This window comes from Peromyscus eremicus, chromosome 23 (assembly GCF_949786415.1).
Source record: "Peromyscus eremicus chromosome 23, PerEre_H2_v1, whole genome shotgun sequence".
NCBI classification, from domain to species: Eukaryota; Metazoa; Chordata; class Mammalia; order Rodentia; family Cricetidae; genus Peromyscus; species Peromyscus eremicus.
Window position 1 is genome coordinate 29256970 of NC_081438.1, and position 17424 is coordinate 29274393.

The following is a 17424-nucleotide window of genomic DNA, read 5'->3' on the forward strand; positions in this document are numbered from 1 at the left end:
ACTTAGTCACAGCCGTGAAACAAGTCACTAATATAGCGGGAAGGTTTAGAGCATGACATCAAAGGCAGTGAAGATCTGACAGGTTTGTATGTAAAACTCCAGGCAGGCACATGGCAGGGGCTCTGTGGATAGTGTGAGTACTCACTACCACAACCAACAACCAGGCTGCAGGCCACTTCAAATACCTCCTCATCCATGGTGTCCACAGATGCCAGTGACCTTAAGGAAAATCTCTATTGCGGAAGGAATGACTAAAAGCCTTGGAGTCGCCCTGGTTAGAGGAGGTGGGAACATATGTCCACCTTGTGGATACTGCACAAGTTGCTTTGTTCCTAAGACCCACATGAGTGCAGGAAGAGGGGGGTGCAAGAGGCCCTGCACCCCAAGGTACACGGTAGGGTGCTAGATTAGAAGGGTTAGGGAACCAGACTCAGACCATCAGACAGGCTCTGACTCCAGAGCCCTGCTTAGTTTCCCCTTCCGTGTGTGTGTGTGTGTGTGTGTGTGTGTGTGTGTGTGTGTGTGTATGTGTGTGTGTGTATGTGTGTTATCCCAGTGAGAAACAAGGCCTGGCTTCCATGGTGGACATGGGTTCACAAGGGTCATAACCTGGGTGGTACACGGAAGGGACTGTGGGCAGCCTAAGCACCTGCTGTGGACTTCTGAAGCCTTTCTCCACGGCAGTGTCAGATCACACAGCTCAGGGCTGATGAACAGTGGTGCTGCACTGCCTGGGGCAGCCCAGTACTGAGCAGGGGACACTTGGGCCCTCTGCTGGCAGCTTCTGTGCAGGGCTAGACTTCCTGGGGTCTATCTCTGACCTCCCTGGAGTCCAACAAGACCACACCCACCCAGAAAGGGTGAACTAAGTGTACAAAGAGGCTCTACGGAGAAGCAGCCCAAACCCATATGACATAACAAACTACAGAAACACAGTGGGCATGGAAACCCGAGGAGACACTAAGAGTTAGTTCTAGAGTTTAGGTGCTTTTGTACCTTAGTTTCCCTAAATAAAAATGATTTTTTTGAGGGGGTAGTGGTGGTGGTGGTGGTGGTGGTTTTGAGACAAAAATCTTGCTACATAGCCCAGGTTGGCCTTGAACTCCTGACCTTCTTGCTTCAGATTCCTGAGTGCTGGGATTACAGGCATGTGCCTCCAGGCCTGGCACCATAAAGTGGTACACCTTTTAAAAGGTACATTTTGCCATGATTCTAAAAGGCTTACTGAGACCCCTGACTCAGTCTCCACCTACGTGGATGTAGAAGGTCCATTTGAATGAATAGAGCTGATGTCGGGAGCATTTCCAGCTGATGTGTTCTCAGGCAGTTTCTCCCCCTTAATTACATTTCCTGTCACCTCTCATTAAATCAGGACAACTTTTTAAAATCCATTTCAAGGTAAAAGCATACGCAATTCATGTAAAACCTCATAATGGTGATTACATGATGTAGCTCTCACAGGGAACCCCCCACCCAACTCCCCATGCAGTGTGTTTCACTGCCAGAGTTAAGAGAGAGCTGTAAATCACATGATGGGAGAGCAGTGTGGGAAGGCCTGTTCAATACACATTTACAAGTCTATGCTTAACAGTTCACCCTGCAGAAATTATGCAAGAAGAGAGCACTCCCCTGTTGGAGGAAGAATGTCAGGATTGTCATTTATTGAAAAATAATAATTACTACATGGGAGGGTGGGAGTGTTTCTCCTGGGGGGCAATTTAATGTCAGATGGACACCGTATGCCCTGCAGTAGTGGAGAACTCACTCATTTCTACACTGTGAATGCTGCCTAGCTTCTCATGCACAGAGCTACGCTCTAGAGGCCGCTATGGTGGGAGAAAAGAACAAGGCCACCACAGTACGGTGAAGTGTCTCCACTGAAAATCTGTACCATTCCTCTCTTGTCCTCCTCCACAGCTGCATGAATGGAGCTAGAACTGAGGAGAACAGAAACACAGCGTCTTTAGAGAGATGGCGACGAGGTGACTGGAGTGGGCACCAGAGGCTGCAGGCCCTTTGGTGAAGAGCAGGTATACGTAAACCACTGGAGGGACTACTGGTCAGAGGCAACTCTGCATTTACTGAGAGCTGTTGTGAGTCACAGGGCTCCCACTCAGAACTGAAGGGTGAGGTGGACACAGTTGAGCACCGAGAGGTGAGGCCTGCTCTAAGTCCTAGGCATTAGCTCTCAGAGGTAGCCAAGTGTCACGGCCAGAGCATATGCCGAGGCACATGCCGATGGACTGGGTTTTGGACTGTTCTGCACTGCCCCATGATCCCAGTATTTGGTGAGAAGATTCTATATGCCAGACAGCTAGTGACAATTTTCCAATACGTGTCTTGTTTAATCTTGGAGGCTCCGAACATAATACTTCAGTGTGTCTTCTCTGAAGTAAGGTTTCAATGGTGTATATAGAGAGATAACCATCTTATGAAACTGGAACACTTTCCAAACTGGTACTGTGAGAGAGAAATCAGTCTGGTCTATCTGCGGGGTGAGGGGCAGTTATGAGGTGCATTTAAAGCTCATTAGAAAGCCACAGACAAGCAGGCGGCTCTTGTCCCCTGCCTTCCCTAGCTAGCTGCTCACACCTGCTTGCCCAGGTACTCTTGGGTCCTAGGGTTGAAAGGTCACACAGGCAGTCAGCTACACGACTAAGCCTACAACTCAGAAAAGGAGGGAGTCTCCAGCCCCAGGACATACATGAGATAAAAGCTTTTCATCCTGAACCAATTGGATGGGGAATTTAGGGCATTTCCTCCCTGCCTTTTCTGTAGGCTGATGCCAGACTTTGTGAGGTCATACACTAAACTGCTTCACTTTCTCTACTCTGGGTCTCCAGCACTCTCATTATAAAGTGAGGGTCATTGTCTCTCACAAAAGCAAGGATTCCCTTCCAGGGCTAAGTGAGTGGAGGAAAACCATGTTTATGATGGCCGGTCTAAACAGACAGGGAAAGAGCCTTTTCATCTATACAGGTCTTGGTAACGAATTGCCTTGTAAAGCCTGTGTCATGTGAGTGTGTGTGTGTGTGTGTGTGTGTGTGTGTGTGTGTGTGTGTGTGCATGTGTGTGTGCATATGAGTGTGTATGTGTGTGCATATGTGAGTGTGTGAGTGTGTGTGCATGTGTGTGTGTGTGTGTGTGTGTGTGTGTGTGAACAAGGGGGAGGGCAGCATCATGTAACTCCCTGTGTAACCTCATAGTAAAGCCATGGACAGGGTAATGGGTACAAGGATTCTTAGGAAGGAGGGCACAATGGACTGTGGACCGGGAGAGCTGCCCCAGAGCTAAAAGTGCAGAAAGGGAGGAAAAGTTCTCATTCAAAAAATAATAATAATCAGAATGGGAGCCTGGGATGTGGCTTAGCTGGCGGCGTGCTTGCCTAGCATGTAGGAGTCTCCTGCGTTCCGTCCCCAGCACAGCATAAACCGGGTGTGATGGTCACACCTGTGATCCCAGCACTTGAGAGGTGGACGCAGGAGGATCAGGAGCTCACGGTCATCCTTGGCTGCTAGCAAGTTTGAGGCCAGGCTAGGTTATATGAAATCCTGTTAATTAATTAATAATAAAAGCACCCTCCTTTTCTTAAGGACAGATGGATGTGATCCCCGGTCCTTATCTCCTGGTGGATGGAGATGGGTTTCTTGAGAGCCATGGTCTTAGGCCCATATACTCTAGGGAACCCAAGTACCAAAGGGAGTCACAGGGTCTGCTGAGTACCCTGTCTTTGGGGCAGACAACGGGCAAGGGCTTTCTTCTCGCCTTCCTCTTTCTTGAGGGTCAGTAGATATTACACTGTGCCAGCCCTGGATTGATCTACATACAAGGAAGCAAGAGCTTCACAATGGTGACTTTCTTCAGAAAGGTCACAGGCTAGTACTGAGTCCCATTGTCCAGTGTTCCCAGTCTTCATGTTCACTGTCCCCCCTGGAAGGTTTTAAAGTCCTCCCTGGATATTCACAGTCATTCACCACGGGTCCCCATCTGGTACTTCCCATACTCACCCATGGCTCGACATGGGATGTCCACGGTTTCTTCCACTTCACCTAAAATCCGACTCTCTGGCTCAGCAGTGAAATATGGTGGCTCTTTAAACAAGGAAAAGAGAACGGCCCCTAAGTAAAGGTGTGCTGCAGTCTGAACATTTGAACTCTTGATTCCCAGATGGTGGCACTGTGGAGGAAGGTTGTGGGACTTTTAAGAGGTGGGACCCTATTGGAGGAAGTGAACCCCTGGGGATGGGCCTTGAGGCTCTGTAGCCAGACCCCACTTTCTGTTCACTCTCTGCGTCCAGGGTGTGGATGCGATGTGAACAGCCAGCCTTCTGCGCTGGCCATCATGCCTTCCCTGCCTGTCATCATTTCTTTCCTATCATGATGGACCACATCCTTCCGGAACTGTGAGACAAAACCAAACCTTGCTCCCTTCAGTTGCTTCTGTTGGAACATTTAATCACAACAATGAAAAAGGAACTAAAACAAGAAGGATGTCAAGGACCACAATGGTGTCTGTCTGTCTGTCTGTCTGTCTGTCGTGTGTGTGTGTGTGTGTGTGTGTGTATGTCCTACACACAGGCCAGAGGTCAATGTCAGGTGTATTCAATTGCTCCTCACTTTACTTTTTTGAGACAGGGTCTTCACTCAACCTGAAGCTCACCTGCTTGGCTAGACTGGGATCCTCCTTTCTCACCCTCCTCCACCCTAGCACTAAGATTATGGGTGTGCACTGCCATGCCTGGACTTTTATTTGAGTAGTGGGGGCTGAACTCAGGTCCTCATGTATGTGTGGCAAGTACTTTATTGACCAAGTCATCTTCCCAGTCCCCAGTCTGAGCTCTTACATTTTTTTTTCCTAAACACGTCATCATCAGTCACTATCACATTCACAAACTCAAACTTGGGGAGCAGCAGGCAAAGGTGATTTATATTCTAAGGATTCAGAAAGCAAATTACCACTCAGGGCGATGGCTACTTCTCAGTTTATGGGCTTGAAATCATGAAATATCTTAATTCACATTTTAGAAAGGGTATCCCAAGAGCTTCATAAAGGTATATTTACAGCACAGTACTTTATAGGCTAGCTTGTTTCCATATCTAAACTAAACACCAACTGTGAAGCATGTTGAATAGCCCCATAACAAGGAGCCAGGCCTATATCAAGGAACAGCGCAGCCTATTAACTTATTTTTTTTGAAGTCTTAGCAGTTCTCCGCTACAACATAAATTTAATATGTCGATGGAATGCAAAATAATAGTGCCAACGGGAGGCGGGTGGAGGGTACAGAGACTCTCATCCATCCTTAGCAGGGAGGGAGACTCCCAAGCATTTCTATTCTGTAGACTCGCCCCTTGCGTGGGCAACAGGAAATAGTGGTTGTATTAGACAATGAGTTTCCTTGGAGAGCAAATTGCAATATTTTTCGCAGTTTATTCAGCAGAATCCAGCAGAGGCATGGCTGGGCTCAGGGGCATTAAAGCAGCAGTGCTACTTCATTATCACGATGACAAAGACTCTTGTGTTCACTTTCTGTGCGATAATTAATTTCTGGAGACATCTTCTTTTCATTGTAATAGTGTTAAATGTGGATAATAAGGCTTGGCGTGCCTCCTATATTGACTACATCTTTAAAAAAATAGGTGGGACCAAAAGGGGGTGCAGAAATAAAAACATACCAGTTCATAGAAAAGAAAAGACCGAAGGTTTCTGAATGGGCAGAAAGTGGGTATCAACTCTGCAATTACTTGGACCTCCTGAGCAGAAACATCTGCCCCAACTACTTGCCTGCACCATGGAGACGGCTGTGGATTCACTAGACAGAAGCAGAACCCTCCAATATGGGGTCTTGTGTGTATAGACCAGGCCTGGAGACACACATGCCATTAATATTTAAAGCCTTCGCTTTCCTAGCTGGTCTTTGCACACACATATATTCCCCGCTCAGCTGTGTCTCTCTAATCAATAATAACGCTAGCAGCACTATTTATGTTCTAACTCCACTGCGGTACAGCCTGTCAAGGACCTTACGCACAGGTCACGGCCCATATTCATCAGTGGATGCTAAAGTCAATAGCTACCATCATGGTCTGATTAAAGGGATGTGAGGGCAAAAGGGGGAAAATTAAGTTAAATATCAACATTTGCTCATGATTAATTACAGTTTCCATTTCCTTAGTCAAACATTCTATTTTTAGGTAACTGCAAAGTTCCAGGCAGTCGCAAAACACAATACAGAAAAAGCTAGTGTATCTGTTCCTCAGTTTACCCTGTGGAACTCTGTCCTCTGTATAGGGTAACAACTATAACTGTCTTCAGCAAAGCATTCCTAACTTCCCCAAGAGACCCTCACATGCCTATTGACATTGCCTAGCAGAAGGAGGAGGCAGGTAAGGTCATTAGACCCTTAACCAAGACTTTAGCCACTCCCTGCAGCACCTCCCAGGCATCTGTATGTATGTAATTCTGCCCCAGCTGAACATGGTCTCCTGGTTGTGGGAGGCGCTAGAGTACAGAGAATGTGGAAAGTTAATCGAAGTAGGGCCTCCATCTGTGTGACCATGGGGGAGTTGTCATCTATTCTAGAATGCTTTTTGGTGAGATGGCTACCTTGGGGTCAACGATGCTCCTGTAAGTGACTCCAGTAGACTTGCAAACTCACTGGTTCTTTAATCTAGACCTTGTCCTGGTCCCCTCTCTGGGGTACAGATCTTGCTTACATCTTCCTGAGTCTATCTCAACAATCACTCCACTGGTAATGCCTCCTTAAACTAAGTCTGATCACCTCCAGGCTATCACTCATGTGATCAACAGTTTTATCTTCTTTGCCCCATTCATACTTCTGCTTGTGTGTGCATGCACACGAGTTTAGTTCCGTGCACAATAATCACACGTGCAGGGTCGTGTGCCCATATTGCATTGGAACAAAGAATGGTCTTTCATACTGAAGATGCCATCCACCCCTAACCCTCATGTCCAGCCCAGGGCCAACCACCCAATTTTGGTAGTTTTTCATTTTAAGAATGTTATGTGAACAGTTAGTTATGCTGCATGTCACCTTGGAAGTGGCTGTCTTCACGCCCTATAACTCCCTCAAGATGTGTCCAATAGGAGACACATTTGAGAGGGTATACTGGTCCCGTGGATTCCTAGCACCTCCAGGGTGCCTTCTCCAGTGTGGTGGTTTGAATGAGAATGCTCCTTCCCCCATGAGCTCATATATTTGAATGCTTGATCCCCACTTGATGGAACTGTTTGAGAAGGATTAGGAGGTGTGGCCTTATCAGAGAAGGTGTGTCACTGAGGGCTGGCTTTGACATTTCAAAAGACTCCCATCACCGCCAATTAGCTTTCTCCACCTCACGTTTTTGGATTAGGATGTAAGTAAGCTCTCAGCTACTCCTCCAATGCCATGCCTGATTGTCTGCTACCATGTTCCCTGCCATGATGGTCATTAGTCAATGTCCTCACCTTCTGAAGTTGTAAGTCCCCCAAATAAACTCTTTTTTTTATAAGTTGCCTTGGTCATGGTGTCTTTTCATGGTAATAGAAAATTTACGCAGAAACCAGATGCCATTTATATTTTCAGCTTCCTAGGTGTGTACAGTGGCACCTGGCTAAGGATGGAAACAGAGTCCACAGTGTCCCTGGGGATGGGCATGCATGAGGGGATGCCACTTCACCTCAAGCAGAGACCAGGTAGGTGTGATGTGCACCTCACAGCTAGGGATGCTCCACTTCCCTGCTTTACAGCACCTCTCTCACCAGTGTGGGGAAGGGTGGCCCAGAGGCACCAGGAAACTTGGTGGCCCTTTAGAGCAACCTGCTGCATCTCGTTCCTGGAAGCCTGCCAGGTAAGTGAAGTGATAGGCAAGGTGTTAGAGTTGTCACAGTGACGCAGGATCTTCATCATGCTTCTTCCCTGCCACACACAAACCCCAATCTTTGTGGGTCCTTCACATCAACCTAATTCAATGGGGACTCTCAAGGGCCCTCCCCCACCCATGGCTGCTTGTTTCTGCACAGTCTGTGGGGAGGAGGACAGAGTGGGGCAATTACTGGGCCTTCCGCTGTGAGGACTTTCAGCTGAGCCAGAGAGACACTCTGAGGATGGTCATCTAAGGCACATGCCTTTTCACCACTTGATCTTCCAAGGGCAACTGGGTGAGCATGTGTCTTGGCAAACGGGAGACTCTTTGAGAGTGAGTGCCCAGTTGGCACAGGCCTGGACTGGCCTGGTAACTACTGATCACAGGTGCAGTCAATAAAACCAGGGATCGAAGTGGACACTTCCATCTTTAGAAATACGATCAAGACATCAGAAGAGTTTCATGCCCTGGGTGAGACCAAAGCCAAGACAAAGCCAGCATGGGCTGAATGGCCTACAGATGGCTGAGCTGCAGTAATCGGAACCAGAGTTAGGGTCCTCCCTATGTTACCCCACACTGAGGCCTTAAATTCCTCTACCCCAGCTCGACAGGGGTTTGATGCACGAGTTCTGTCTTGCAGAGCCAGTGTCAGTGGAGGGGGGTCAAAGTATATCCAGGCTATGTTGTCCAACCCTCGGGCCCGGCTAAGGATTCAGGCTTATTCTGATTAGTACATTTCCCACAGTGTCTTTCCTTCCCTCTGGTGCTATTCTCTACCTCTGGCTTCAGTCACTGTCCACATTGGGTACCTTGTCCACTGTGGAGGGCAGAATGGTCCCCAAGGATGTCTACACCAGTTCCTCTGGAACCTGTACATTCTGTATGTGACCTGATGAACTCTGCAGGTGAGATAAAGGTCATCAATCTTAAAATGGGCAGAGTGGGAGAGCAGGGTTAGCCGAGTGGCCGTGTCTAATGCTACGAGCCCTTACGGTGGAGAACTTTTTCCATGACGAATGAGGAGAGGTGAGAGGCATGGCAGAGATTTGCAGATGGAAGGAATGGAGGAAGGGAGGAGAGAGAAGGAAAGGGGTGAGGAGAAGGGAGGGAGGGGAAGGAAGGGAAAAAGGAGAAAGACAGATGGTTGGAAGGGGGATGAGGGGAGGAAGGAGGAATTGAGAGGAGAGGGAAGGAGGAAGAGGAACTAGATACCTTTATGTAGGGTTATAAAAACCTGCTAGGTGCCCAGTGTCCTCTGGGGAATGGCTGCTCCTCTATGACACTGTATCAGTCACTATTAGTAGCTAGCTTTATTTTAAAATAGAGTATCTGGATTTCAGAGTAATGTGTACAGTGAGTTGGAATAGCTTTGCAAGAAATATACAGAGTTTTCTGTAATGATCACTGTGGTGGTCAATCTTCTTTGTCAACTTGATTGGATTTAGAATCACCATGGAAACACACCTCTGGGAGTATCTATGAGGATATTTCCAGAAATGTTTAACAGAGGAGGGAAGTCCCCTCACCCCCGTGGGCAGCACCATTCCCTAGGCTGGGCTAGATAAAAAGAAGAAAGTGAGCTGAGCACCAGTGTTCATCTCTCTCTGCTTCCTGACTGAGGATGCCATGTGACCAGCCACCTCAGGCTCCTGACACCACACTTTCCCCACCATGATGGGCCCTCCAACTGTGAGCAAAGAAATACCCCTCTTCCTTAAGTTACTGTTGTCAGTTATTTTTATCACCACGATGAGAAAAGTAACTAATACAGTCACTCTCCACTCCTAGTACCAGGGTGGGTGGGAAGGAGCTCTGTGGACACTGGGGTGGGGTGGGGTGGGCACAGAGCAGCTGCAGTTCCTGCAGGACATGCCAGACCTGTCGGTTGTGAGGATAAGACATACAGCTATCCCCCACAGTGATCCGAGATGCTATACTTGGTGAGAGCCACTGCCCTGCTGTCATTTCTGTTGCTGGGATAAGATAGCCCGACAAAAAGCGACTTAGAGGAGACAGGGTTTACTTTAGCTCATGCTTCCAGGCTGCAGTCCATCAGAACAGGAGGACCAGATGGGAGAGACTTAAAACAGCCAGTTGCATCTCATCTGCAGTCAAGACCAGAAACCACGATTGCATGCATGCTTCGTGCTTAACTTGCTTTCTCCACGGTCTAGGGCTCAAAGTCAAGGGATGGCACTGTCCACTAACAGGATGGGTCTTCCTACAGTAATTAATTTCATTAACGCAATCCCTCCTAGACACGCCCACAAGCCAACCTGAGCTAGACAGTCCTCCCCTGAGACTCTTCCCAGGTGATCCTAGACTGTCATGTTGACAGTTAAAGCTAACCATCACCATTGCCATCCTTTCTCCTGAAGAAAGCACCAATGCTTCCATGGATGTTGAGAGCATCCTGACTCTCACTGTGGAAAGAGTGTGATGTGTACATGCTTTAATGTGATGTATACACCCACCAGCAGCACCATGCAGCATAGGCTATGACAGAGTCATGGCAACAGCATGTGAAGCCATCCATTCAGCACTTCTGCAGTGAGCTTGCTTCCTTGCTTCTCCACTGTGTGGGCCAGTACGCTCGTTTACCACCTCTCCACTGTGTGGGCCAGTAGGTCGTCTACCACCTCTCCACTGTGTGGGCCAGCAGCTCGTCTACCACCTCTCCACTGTGTGGGCCAGCAGCTCATCTACCACCTCTCCACTGTGTGGGTCAGCAGCTCATCTACCACCTCTTCACTGTGTGGGCCAGTAGGTCATCTACCACCTCTCCATGTGAAAGATTGGAGCCAAGGTCAACAACATCAATGACCCTCATCAAAGCCAGTTACCAGTGCAGTTAGCAGCGAACCCTAATGCCTGTGCTTACACCTCCCTGCCACATACCTTGCTCTCATGTGCTACAGAGCACAGCTGAGACTTCTTGCAGTGACTTCTGGGAGATTTTTAAGGGACACCTAGTCTCAATGACAGGTAAGCTTGCCAGATGCTGAAGGGTGGGCATCCAAGGTCGGTCACAGACATCTGCTCAGAGCCTGAGAGGACACATCCAGGTCTAGGGTTTGCCTCCACCAAAGCAGGCCATGGACAGTCTCCAGCCTAGAACAGCACTGGCAGCACACAGCACAGCAAAGCCCACAGTCCATCAGCAGTTTCATGCATGGGGCTTTTCCTCGATGGCATCACCAGCACCTCCCACCCACCATGGTAGGCAAAGTTGGTTCCTGTTCCTGGAAGATGCCACTACGAAGGGGAAGGTGGTGGCGCAGTGGAAGTCATGCACCACAGGGAGGCAGGGGCCGTGTACATAGCCGGCTCTGAGTGTCAGAGCAGTGGCATGGTGTCTCAGCAGCTGCGAGCTGTTATATCATAGGAGGAGAAGAGGCCAGGCCCAGGGACAGCAGGACAACTGAGCAGTGAGGAGGTCGGGGGACAGGGCTCCAGGCTCTGCAGGGTGGGCGCCAGGCACCTTCCATTGAGCAGAGCTTACACTCCTGTTTAGACTACAGGAATTGAGCAATCCAACTGGAAGCTGACAGGCAGAGTAAACAGCTGCCGCCGTCTGTCTGGTCTCATCAGTGTGAAATACGTGTAATTGGAAGGCGATTCCTTTCTGTTTTCATTCATCTGCATGCTCATATCAATACCTCTCTGCCCAGCTCTGCTGGTGACAGTCTGGGAGATTGGTCACGCTTTCCCAGGATCCTTCCCTGATGTGGTGGCCAGGCGTGTTGACAATCTCTGAGTCCTTTGAATCAACAGAGATACTTTCTCCAGTGTGAGCCAACCACAAAATTCTACCTGTCACAACTTCTAAACAAAAGGGGTTTTAAGTCAACCTTATCAAGATAGGAAGCACTGGGGCTGAGAGGTGGCTCTGTGGGTAAAGTGGCTGCTGCAGAAGCATGGGGACCTGAGTGTGTGTCCTCAGTACGCATGTAAAAAGATGGGGCATGCCACCCTGCCCCTGTAACTCTAACACTGATGGGTGGAGTGGGAGGAGACAGGGTGATCCCTGAAGCTTGATGGCCAGCCAGTCTAGATGAATTGGTGAGCTGCAGGTTCAGTGAGAGACCCTGTCTCAAAAACCAAGGTAGATGATGGGCTGGAGAGATGGCTCAGTGCTTAGGAGTATGTACTGCTCTAGTAGAGGACCCTAGTTCAGTCCCAAGCACCCACCCACATCAGGAGGTTCACACTTGCCTTTGACTCCAGTTCCAGGAGATCTGACACTCTCTTCAGGCTTATGCAAGCAGCTTTACACACACACACACACACACACACACACACACACACACACACACACCCCACATCTACCTAATTTTTTTTAATCTCAAAAATAAGGTTGAGAGTGACTGAAGAAGATATTCGATGCCAACACATACATGACTATGTACACACACATACACACATATAAACACAAAAGAATAGAAGTATCTTCCTGTACCTTTAAAAGTCAGAACATGAGTGATGATGAATGCTAAGCACAAAAACTGATTCTGATATGAATTGAAGATCAAAGTTAGGATGATAGATTTAAATACTTGAGAAAGAAATGGTGATGGAGACAAACATTTGAGTTTAAAGGGAGATAAATTTCCTCCCTTGTTTAAATTACCTTAAAATGTTTTTAACACAATATAGTCCTGTCTGCCAGAGATTTACACATCACAAATTTTAATTTCAGTTCAATCTATAATGCACTGTGCTCTGACGGCCATAGATCAACCTCGATGGAAGTCTCTGCTGAGAGCGGGATGTGGGTTTCACATCCATGTCTAACACTGGCAGCCGGAGGAGAGCGCAAACCCTTGGATGGGATCAGCAGTGATTGGTGGCTCTGGTCTGGTCTGAGGCTCAGACTCTCTGACCATCCTTATGACCTCTTCTGGAGGGGGCTGAGAGGCTGTGTTCATCAGAGTCACTCAGAGAGCACAGAACCCTCTCCTGATGTCTAACGAGCATGAGGATGCTCAGGGCAATGGCCTTCTATGCAATGCTCCTTGATGCTTGCTAATTCCACGGGGATCTATCTGCTTTTTCCTTTCTTGTTTTGCAAAATGGCAAACCGCAAGATGTATTTTTGAAGGAGCAATTGTTCTGGGAGTTTTTTTTCCCCTCCGTTTTCAATTCCTTTCATTTCAGAAAAGAGACGAGTGAAGTGGCCTTGGAGGTACCCTCCATCAGCAGTGGCTTCCACGGAGGAGTATGGGTCACCTGGACAGCAGCTGCAGTCGTTTTAAGAACAAACTGGTGACCGTGCAGGACGCTGGGAAAATAAAATGCGGGTGCTTTCCTCCAGTGTAATGTGCCATGTCATAATCTAGCAATAAGCTTACAGATCTCTCAGCCACAGCCCGAGTCATGCTTCTAGGACTGTGCTCTCCCAGCGTTTAGAGAGAGGCGGCTCAGGTGCGTTTCACTTCACCTTCAGCCTGCTCTTTAAAACTACCTCTGCTCTTACCTTTCAGTCCAACCCAAGGTAACAGCCAGCTCTTCCCATCTCCTTCTGAGTCAAGGCCACATAGGCTGACTTCTGAGCACAGATGGTAAGAGCCAGGGAGACTTGGGGAGAAGTTTGGGGCAAGAGAAAGGCCAGGAGATGCAGGCCTGTGGACTGTGCCCCCTATCTCCACCCTCAAGCTTTATGGTGGCAGGTGATTATGGTATGAGTATGAAATGTCCCCATGGGCTCCCATATTTCAGTGTTTGGTCCCCAGCTGGTGGACACTTTGGAACTTTTGGTGGAGTTTGATTATAGGGTACAGACCTTCTAGGGTTATAGTCCAGCCCGAACTTGGGCTAAGCTCTTAAGAGTTTCAAGGTCCCACCGACAGAGCCAAACCATCCACCATGCCTTCCATACTACAGGGGACTGTATGCCTTGAAAACTGTAAACCAAAGTTAAGTCTGTCCTGTCCTGAGCTGTTTCTGTCCAGTGTTCTGTCTCAGTGATGAGAAATCTGTGTGCATCCTGTGGGATGTGAGCACCCCCTCCCCCAACATACATATTCATGTACAACAAACAAAGAAACAAACACATCAATGTGATTAAAAACAAAAGTCGGTGGGGATGGAGGTGGCTAAATCAGTAACTTGTTCACGGCAGAAGCATGAGGACCTGCTGCACCCACGTAAAAAGCCAGGTGCACCAGAAGATCATCTATAATCTCAGTGCCGGGGCTGGAGACAGGTGGATCCTGGGAGTTGGTTGACCAGCTAGCCAAATTGGCAAGCTCAAGGTCCCACTAAGAGACTCTGTCTCAAGAAAATAAAATGGAGGGTTGCAGAGGAGAGACACTTGGTGTCCACCTCTGGCTTGCATCTGCAGAGGTGGCACATACGCACAAATACCACAAATACATCAAGTCAGTGGGACGCATAGCAGCTATCTTGCCTGCCTGGAACCGTGGGTATGGAGAGCTACCTGAGGCTGCAGCCAGCACCACTGCTGGCCTGAGCATTACCTATGATAGAGAGGAAGGCTTTGGCCCTGGCTGGCTCAAATGCGCTTCCACGGAGTGTCGCCTCGCACACGTACAGCCCGGTGTCTGCTGACGTCGGGTTGCTGATGGTGAGGCGCCTCCCATAGCTGTGCAGTCCACTTGTGAGTCGAACTCCATTTCTCTTCCAGTGCACACTCAGCTCCTCCACGGGCCTGTGAAAGAGTGCAAGGGCATCGGTGACAGTGGTGGTGAATCATGTAGATGGCAATAATAATCATTTCAGGCGTTCAGCACGAGCTTGACAAAGCTAATTCTACCAGGAGCCATGGCGGGTTGAACAATGGACATTTAGAAATCAATCCAGATACAGCTCCACTCCCTCACAGCTCTCCTCAACGAGACATTATGCTCAAGGGCTATTGAGCAAGGATAGCTAATTGCGGCAGCAATGGACCATACATGCTAATGATTCCATTTGCCCAGGAAAAGAATGCTTAAAATAAATACTACTAGAGGACCCACAGCTACATGGGAGGTGTGACCATCTAAACTCCAGCCTGGGAATCCCTTGCCACGTTTTTAGCGCATCTGTGTTTTGACTGCATCAGACACATGAGATCAGGTTGGGATTTTCACTGCGGCATCATGTCAAGGCTTAAAGTCCAAGATTTTGAAAGTATTTCAGGGTCTGGGTTTTCAAAGAGGGATGTCTCCCATGTTCCCACATCCAAAGCCCACCCGGTACCTGGCATTGGCTATGCACTCCAAGGTAGTCTCACTGGACCCTGCTACCACACTTCTGTTGCCAGGGGCAACCACGATGACAGGGGCCATGGCTTCATGGGTGCCAGTATCTCCTGTAGCAGAGAAAACAAAATATCCATGGAACTCTCAGAATGGAAGATGGGGTGATTGAGGGAGAACAGAAGAAGGACCATGCAAAACCACCCTGAGAGGCAACTCAGAACCTCATGACTTACTAGGATCCCTGGAGAGAGCTGGAGTTTGATGTTTTCACATCGGCCCTGGCCTCTGTCACACTGTAGGTGATGGAGTCTAGGCACAGCCCGTCTTGTCTGACTGCCACGTGTCACCACCGGGTACAATGTGCAGCAGCAAGCTTTGAAGGGCTTGGTATTTTCCAGAGTGCTTCCTTTTATTTTTTTTTCCCCATTGATCTAAGCATTTGCTTATTGAGATCACCTGGCATACCCACCGTGGCAGTTAATCTTAATTGTCAACCTGATGAGATTTATAATTACCATGGAAACAAACCACCAGGCCTGTCTGTGAGAGGGTTTCTAGATTAGATTAGCTGAGGTGGGAAGTCCCACCCTGAACGTGAACGGTCCCACCTGTGGGTTGAGATCCTGGGCTGAATACAGAGGAGAAAGTGAGCTGGGCACCAGCATCCAGCCTGCCTCCTGTCTGTTCCTGTTACCACGCTTCCCCCCCCCCCCCACGCTGTGATGAACGTTCACCCTCAAACCGCGAGTCAGAATCAACCCTTCCGCCCACACACTGTCCGAGTCAGACAGTTTGTCATGGCAAGAAGAAAAGTAACTAACATGCTCTCTGTTTTCTAACTAGAGTAACTGGACAGACACGTCACAGGTTGGGAACTCTGCTAGGCACAGAGGTCACAGAATCAGCCCCCGTGACTCCCTGGGTGACTGCATTCCGTTATCCAAGAGTTCCCGTTCTCTCCACAGTCACACTCCCCTGAGGTTCTCTGCTACATAAACACCCGCAGTCCATTCTCTGTTTTGTGAGTATCAAACTATAAATAATTTAAGTTCACATTTATGGAGACAGGGAGGGAAAAGCTTTATGTATTTTTTGCTGTTTTTCCCTAAAATGTAGCTAGCGTCAAAATTAAACTACCCACAGCAACTTTAGTAACTGTCTATTCAGGAGAAATCAAGACCAAACATTTATAGAGCAGGGATTTCAATACAGGGTGTGGATGTAAGAGGCTGGGAATAAAAACAAATCAAAATGAATGAAAGGCAAAAGGCCCTCAGTGGTTCCTCACACGGAGCGGTCAGCACTTAGCCAGTTGTGGCTCACAGCCATGGAGAGGGACAGTCAGGGAAAAGAGGGCCCTCTGACCAGCACAGGTCCCCCGGGTGCTGTATCTAGGGTGCTTCCTGCTTCAGCAGGAAGTGGTTTGACAGTAGAGGTGCATATGAACTACAAAAAGAGGAGGGGAGGGAGGGACTGAGGAGATGGCTCAGTCAGCAAAGTGCTTGTCCTGCAAGAATGAGGACCTGAGTTCGATCCCAGATTCACACAGAAAAAACAGGTACGGTGGTGCACGCTTCTAATCCCAATCAGGCAGTCAGCCAGATCTCTGGGGCTCTTGGGTAAGTCAGTCAGCCTGGCCTATGTGGCAGGTTCCAGGACCAGAGACCCTGTCTCTCTTAAAAAAAAAAAAAAAAAGATGTGGATGATGCCTGATGCCTGAGGAACAATACCCCAAAATTGTCCTCTGGATTCCACACACATATGCATCTGCACACACACCTGTATACATACACCCCCCACACAGAGACAGAGAGAGAGAGAGAGAGAGAGAGAGAGAGAGAGAGAGAGAGAGAGAAACAAAGAGAGACAGAGACAGAGACAGAGAGACAGAGAGAGAGAGAGAGGCACTGCCACAGGAGGATCTCAAGTCCAAGGCCAGCCTAGGCTACATAGTAAGACCTTATCTCCAAAACAAAAATTTTAAAAAATTAATTAATTTAAAAGAGAAAGGTATTTGCCTGGGGGAGTTGGCTCAGTCAGAAAAGTGACTGCTACACAAACATGAGGAGCTGAGTTTGGGACCCCAGCACCCATGTAAGGAGCTGGGTGTGTCTCTATAATCTTAGCATTGGGTAGGCAGAGACAAGAGGATCCCTGGATTTGCTAGCCAGCTTGTCTGACCAAAATGGTAAGCTCTGGTTCAGTGAGAGACCCTGTCTCAAAAATCAGGTGAAGGATGATTAAGGAAGATACTTGACATTACCTTCTAATTTCTACATGCACAGACACATATGTTTATGCACACCTCCCCCCCCCCCCGCCCCCGACACATGTGCAGAAACATATTAGCACAT

General features: G+C 48.4%; 1 protein-coding gene across 1 annotated transcript in view; it reads right to left on the reverse strand.

The window, feature by feature from the left end:
* Sdk1 (sidekick cell adhesion molecule 1) overlaps positions 1–15533 on the reverse strand; it is a 281083-nt gene extending 265550 nt beyond the window's left edge. The window contains exons 1-4 of the mRNA XM_059249807.1: positions 15527–15533; positions 15069–15180; positions 14345–14535; positions 4008–4091 (exon numbers count right to left, since the gene is read on the reverse strand). Of these exons, the coding sequence (XP_059105790.1) occupies positions 4008–4091; positions 14345–14535; positions 15069–15180; positions 15527–15533 (394 nt within the window). The remainder of the gene's footprint in view (positions 1–4007; positions 4092–14344; positions 14536–15068; positions 15181–15526) is intronic.
* Between the last annotated feature and the right edge of the window lie 1891 nt (positions 15534–17424).